General features: G+C 36.5%; 1 protein-coding gene across 1 annotated transcript; it reads left to right on the top strand.

Annotated features, from left to right (window-relative positions):
• The first annotated feature begins 3922 nt into the window (after positions 1-3922).
• On the top strand, positions 3923-5142 carry LOC126606468 (protein MIZU-KUSSEI 1-like). The gene has a single exon (XM_050273860.1). The coding sequence runs from the start codon at positions 4075-4077 to the stop codon at positions 4870-4872; it is 798 nt and encodes a 265-aa protein (XP_050129817.1). The 5' UTR covers positions 3923-4074; the 3' UTR covers positions 4873-5142.
• The last annotated feature ends 1866 nt before the right edge of the window (positions 5143-7008 follow it).

The following is a 7008-nucleotide window of genomic DNA, read 5'->3' as shown; positions in this document are numbered from 1 at the left end:
TTGCACGTTAACCTTGACATTCTATATATTGCCCGTTTGAGAAAAGTGTGTAGTGCCTCCACGGTGCCATGCATGAGAAGAAAAACATTATAGTGGTGTTTGGTGTTGAAGATGAGAAATTCAGAGTGATCCCCTTGCCAGATCGTTGCATTGGATCTCCTAAATTCCTAATTGCTTTACCACAAAGGGCATAGTTGATGTGAGTGTAAGACATATTCTGAAATCATAACAACAAGACATTAGGATCACAAATAAATCAAATGAATATGAAATACAGATCGACTAATTATATTGAACTTATCTGTAGAATTCGGAAGACATGGTTATGAAGATGAAGCCATTGATGAACTCTAGGTTGTCTTCTCCTTCCAAAACTCCAAAATATCCCTCTACTATATGAATAGGTTTTAGTATTCTGAGGAATTCAATGTATGGAAGTAGGGACTTAACCTAGTATTTATATACCATGAGGGTTCCTTATTAGCCGGCCTATTAACAGCTAAGAAGGTCAACCCTATCACCTTGGTTGAGTCCTATCATGATGCAATATCTTTGTATTTGAACCTCTAGATGATTCTCCTAGATTAGCTGCAATGATTTAAGACTCCACAATTCTTACCTAACTAGGACTCTTAATTTACTCGAATTGCACATCACTGAATAATCAAGTGATTTGTTCCTCAAGTAAACCAATTGTCACACATTGGAGGATGTGATGTACATGTGGCGGTGTATGGAAATAAGCAGTTTGAACAGGAGAGGTTTAGACATGAGAGGTCATTTGAGTTGTGGATTTTGAAGGAATATGACAACCGTGTGTGGGTTAAGGACACTATTCCCTTAGTGATACGCTACGCTTATGATTATGAAAGGCACATTCATGATAAAAACACCTTTGTACTCCACCAGGATATGACTTCTGTTGGATAACATATCAACGGATATTTCGATTTCTTATTTTTCCTCAAACCCTCCCATATATATGCTTCACAAAAAAATCAGATAGAAGATCGTTTGAAGATGTCTCATGTGCTTCTCCAACAAAATCACTTAAAATGACTTTATAAATAAGCACATAATAGTTGCTCCTTCACGTAAGTGATTCTGATCATCCTATTATCAGTTTTAAACAAGACCTTGGTCTTATATTGTGGATTATGATGAAGTTTGTTTTTGTTTGGTTAACCAGATTACATTTCAAGTTCTTCTTGTGTTATCCTTCTCAATGTAACAGAATGTGTTACTTTTAAGGACAGATTGTTTGGACATCCATATATATATATTAAACATATAATTTATCATAGATTATGCTAAAAGCATGATGATTTTTATTTTTTTTTGGGTCTAGCAATAGATTTGTTAGATTATATGCTAAATTAGGGAGCCGACGAGGTTTGAACACACGGCGTGATGTAAGAGAACACTCCTCTCCACCACTGTGGTAGAGAGACACTTGCATAGCATGATGACGAGCTAACAAAAATATTAAATATGTAACTAGTGGTTATATCTAAAATACTAAATCTGTTATTGTTTAACTTCAAGTTGTTGGTGCGGATCATTGTTAGGTTATCCGTGACAATATTTGGTCGGTCAATTTATAAAATTTCTGTGGATTGGTGGCCTTTAGGATGCTGCCCCAGAGTTCAACCAGTTCTGACCTAAATAATAGATAGTCCAACTTCACATGCTCATGGTGTGTGACAAAATTCTAAGTTGGCCTCTTACCTAGGGATCTTCCAAATTAAAACTATTCAACTTAATTAGGTAGTTGTTAATGATGGTAATAAGTAGCCAATCTAGCATGTTTGGCAGAAAGAAGTTTATTGGCTCAATGTGATTAACCATCATGATTGGATAATTAGGCCTAGTGTGAACTAGTATATACTTAAATGTGGACTTCTGTCGAGTTATAGAGAAGGGTATGCTAAGGGCTCTCTGAAAGTGAAACACTTCATAAATTATTTGTCACCTTATAGTTTAACGTCAATTCTCATGTCAATGGTGTGAAACATTGTGTCAAAAACATGAGATGATAAATAATCCATGAAGATTTCACTTTTAAGATAATCCTCTTGACATTTCTCAAAGTTTTAACAAACCCTATAAGATGATGCATAAGAGAATCCCCTTATGCATGTTCAATAATGCTCAAAAGAATAATGCTCCTTCAAATTTGAGGATTAACGGAAGGTGATAGATAATCCAAAATTTGAAGATGGCCAAAAAACTAGCAGCTTTTGAATCTAATAAAACTACTGTTTTTGCACAATATTTGCAACGATCAGACCAATCATTTAATCGAACTAGGGATAAACGAAATGTTAATGTTAAAGAGATTAAATTTGTAAATAAATGATGGATCAACACTTAAGTACGTGAATCAATAGAAAATAGAAAATAAGTACGTGAATTAACACTTAAGTAATAATTCAATCTTCAACAACCATATCATTTACTTTACAAAATTTGATTTAAAATTTTGATCTCCCTTGCAGTATCCTAAACTAAAACGAATTCACATGCAAACCATAAGAAACAAAGTAAAATAGTAGATAACAAATTGGAACACCAAAGATTACGGTGGCTAATGGTGGCTCCTGGGTCCATGTGCAGCCGTGCAGCCCTGTGCTGTTACATTGTTGCTCTTCGTAGGGACAAGAAAGGACTAAAGGGCATGTGGCTTCATTTACCGCTTCCAATGCAAGAGTCAGTCAAGCCCCCCTTTCCATGGCCATGCCACGCACGTACACTCACACATCCCTTAGGGTTGGTTTGATATTTTTGTGTTTTGAAAAAAAACTGTTTTTGCTGTATTGTAAAAATAAGCAGCTGTGAAATAAAGCAGCAGAGTGTTTGGTAAACTTTTTTGTAAAAGTGCTTTTGAAAAAAAAAAGCAGTATTATAGTGTTTGGTAAACTTTTATGTAAAACAGATGTGAAAAAAACCGGTTTTTCAAAGCTGGGTTTTGCAGCTTCTTGTTTTTGGCTTTTTTTCACCCAAAACTGTGAAAAAAAGCTGAAACTGAAGCTGAATGTTTACCAAACACAAAAACAGCTCCCAGCTTTTTTCAGAATGACTTCAGTACCAAATCAGACCTTATTTCATGGGAACAACTTTTGCACCATAACCTGTTGGATGAATTTTTATTGTCCAAAAAAATAAAAAAATAAACCTGTTGGATGAATTTTATTTAATAGAAATGTTATGGAACTTTTTAATAGTGAAACATTTTATAAACCCGTTTTATAAGGTAACAGAGAATCTATAGAGATTTTGAAGTTGCCTTAGCATTTCTCTCTATTTATTTGTTATACGAATTTTGAAACTTAAATTCATCTAACAATAATTAATAAGGTGGTGAGTAAAAATGCACTCGATTTTATGCACAATGTAGGCGTTGCAGGGCATTTGCAGTTTAACACTTGTGTAGAAACCTTTTTATATTTTAATATAACAATATACTTTATATATCTAAGTGCTAAATTAAGATTTGCATGTGACAAGTAATGATAATATTTCATAAGAATTGTGCAAATTTGATTGTCAAATATAGGTTTAAGATAGCTTAAGCTTGATTCTTATGACACTAATTTATAGGAATCAAACTCATATAATTCATAAATCACACTTAAAAACTGAAAATTTTCACATAAAACTCAAATTTTACGCTATATTCTCTTAATTTGATATCAAACTTTAAATTTGAGGACAACTCAAAGAATTAGCACAAGGCTTTGTCTCCTCTGCTTCCCCCATCAAATTAAATCAATCATCTTTTCATCAATTGTCCATTTCCATCCCTCTCCAAATTCACTTTTCACCTGTTCTTCTCTCTCTCTCTTGTGTTTCCTTCTAGTTACAGTAGGTAGGGTCTGCTCACCTTCTTTTTGTCAGGATTTTCTAAAGTTAGCCGTTCAAAAAAAAACAATAAAAACACACACAACACAACCAAAATCTTCCATCTTTTTTACTCCTCCTCTTCTCTCCCATCACTCCCTCTGAGTTCTGAGTCAAACCAACCAAATTTATCAGTGTTCCCCTGTTTCTCTACTCTCTTCCAAAACTTCCCAGATGAGGACAATCATGGCAGCAAAGACCCCTCACGACTCATCTTTCTCTTTCTCCAGGAGGTACTTCCACTGGAAAAAGAAATCCGAGGACGAGGTGGACGACGACCAGGGAATACTAAACTTAAGCTACTCACATTTCTCCGAGAAATCATCGGAGAAAGATGATCACGACGAGCTCAGAATCCCAGTCGTCCATGCAGAAGTTGCAGTAATCCCACCAAAGAAACACTCTTTAATGTCAGTCTCTAAGCTCCGCTCAGCTCTCACGGTGTTTGGGAAAAGCCACCGCTCTCAGCGCCCCGTCCTCGGCCGCAGAGTGATGGGCACTCTGTTCGGCTACCGCCGCGGACATGTTCATTTGGCATTTCAAGACGAACCCAAGTCGCCCCCTGCCTTCCTGATCGAGCTGGCGACGCCGACGAGCGTTCTGGTGCGAGAAATGGCATCTGGGTTGGTGCGGGTCGCGCTGGAGACGGAGAAGAAAGCGGAGAATAAGGGTTTGAAGTTGCTGGAGGAGCCGCTGTGGAGGACTTACTGCAACGGGAAGAAATGCGGCTTTGCTATGAAGCGGGAGTGCGGCGGTGAGGAGTGGAAGGTGCTGAAAGCTCTGGAGGCGATTTCAATGGGGGCGGGAGTTCTGCCGGCGAGTGACGACGGCGTTGGGGCGGAGGGGGAGCTTATGTACATGAGAGCAAAGTTTGAGAGGGTTGCGGGGTCCAAGGACTCTGAGGCATTTTACATGATGAACCCTGATGGCTCTGGAGGTCCTGAGCTTAGCATTTATCTGCTTAGAGTTTAGCTTAAATAATTAGGCTTGATTAATCCATATTCTCCTTAATTATGTGATTGAGTCATGAAAATTTGGAGGTTGGGTGGTTTTTCTCCATATATCTCTTTTTTTGTTCAAATTTTGGAGCTAATTAAGAATGTGGGTTTTTATGCTTCAAAATTTTAGGTAGTGTGGGTTTTTGTGTATAGATGTTTTTTCCTCGTATTTCAGCTGGGATGTTGGAAAACGAGATGCCTTATTACTTATGAAAAAGAAGGTCGTGGTGGTTCGAGTTTGAAACTTTTTATTCTCCAAAATCTAAAACCAACTCATAGTTTTTGAGAATTTCTTCTAGACAAAATTCATCTAAATTACGAGGCAAAAACTCGAATTCGGGTCGAGTTGAAAGCACGCTAGCCTATTTGATTAAGTTTAAACGTGCTATAATTTGAGTGTTAAAATATTTTGACGATTGGATCATGTTAACGTTGGAAATTTCATTGCAAAGTTGCAAGTTCATTACCACTGTGTAGTCTATTTGTTATGTGAAAGCTCTCTCAATGTAAAGTGATACAAGGGAAAGAGACTTTTGCCGTTTTGGGATGTTTATGCAGCTATATGGGAAGATGACTTTCAAAAAAGTGTCGAGCTTTACTTTTTACCTCTTTGATAGCGCATGAGGGAGAGATCAGATGATCATGGGATCTTTTTGTAATTATATGAATGGAAAGTTTTCCTTTGCAGTTCGTATCATGAAACAATCATGGGATTTTGAAGGAAAAAAATTAGTGTTGTGATTTAATTTTCACTCGAATTATGCGCATACTTGGTTTCTCTTTATGCACTTTTTCTCTTGATTAGTCTATTCATTCTTTGTTTTATTCAATCATTCGGCTAGAAAAGAAAAAAATGAAAGAATGAGGTAAGTACAAAAATGATGTAGAACAAATGAGCAAATGGATTGAAGACGAAATAGAGCAAATGAAAACAAAGAGATGTAGCAGATATTTCAAGATTTAGCGTTCAAACTCCAGTTTAGACTTATGACACACTTTTGGAAAGAGAATGATAGCCTGATTCAAATGCACCACTTTGCTGTGAAGTACAAGGAATTTTAGTCATTCGAGGCAATTTAGGCTTCCAAAAACGCATTTAAGTTCTGCAATAAAAATTGGACTTTTCGTTTCACGAATGATTATTGTTGTTGTTTGTTTCAAAGACTCTTGAGCCTTTTCAAGGCTGAGTTCATGTCTGTATAAGCGTTGGCTCCCAATGTAAACGACAACTTTCAAATTTCAATCAAGAATCAAACTTTTGGGATTTCTCTCAAATTCTATGGACTCCAAAACCTGTTCTCCAATGACTTACGCTTATAATCCTTGTTAGCTTTGTGCTGGATCAAAAACTCACTTTATAAGATATAAGTTATCACTAACCATTATAACAAGGAGAGATGGAAACTCCCGAATGCTATTTACAATTACTGCATCAAGGATTATGAACCTAATTAAAAACCAAATGATTGATTAAGTCATCGGATTAAGTTAATTATGTTCACACTCAATGACAATGTGAAGAAGAGTGACCAACCATTATTTTGAGGTATTCATCAATTTACCCCCTAAACTTGTAATGATTGGCCAATTTTCCCCCTCAACTTTAATTTTGGCCAATTCCCTCCTCAACTCTCATAATTAGTCAATTTGCACCCAACTGTTTTTTTTTTTTTTTTTTTTTAATTTTTCATCTATTTTTCCGTTAAGTAGGTATCTGCATGATTGCCTTTAAACGGTAAAAAAGTCATTTTCCCTACACCTTCTTCCTTTTCTTCGAACTTTCTCTTCTTCTTCCTTTTTTTTTCAAGCCGAGCCCGTGATTGCCGCCAATGCCTCCCTCCTCCGCTGTTTGCAACCCAGTCCATTTGATATGTTGCTTTTGCAGTTGCCCACACCTTGTCGCCTCCTCCATTGGCCTCGTCTACCTCTGGTAAGGTGTAAGGAAACCTATTTAACGGAAAATGACAGTAGGGTGCAAATTGAAAAAATGACAATATGGTGCAAATTGACTTTTTTAGCCCTTCAAATGCAGTCATGCAGATACATACTTAATGGAAGAATAGATGAAATTTTAAAAAAAATAACAGTAGGGTGCAAATTGACTAATTAT

This window comes from Malus sylvestris, chromosome 16 (genome assembly GCF_916048215.2).
Source record: "Malus sylvestris chromosome 16, drMalSylv7.2, whole genome shotgun sequence".
NCBI classification, from domain to species: domain Eukaryota; kingdom Viridiplantae; phylum Streptophyta; class Magnoliopsida; order Rosales; family Rosaceae; genus Malus; species Malus sylvestris.
Note: the sequence above shows the minus strand (reverse complement) of the source record. Positions and strands in the feature narration are given on the sequence as shown.

Bases quoted from the DNA above. Each gene is read 5' to 3' on its own strand.
- LOC126606468 (XM_050273860.1), top strand. From the start codon at position 4,075: ATGAGGACAATCATGGCAGCAAAGACCCCTCACGACTCATCTTTCTCT.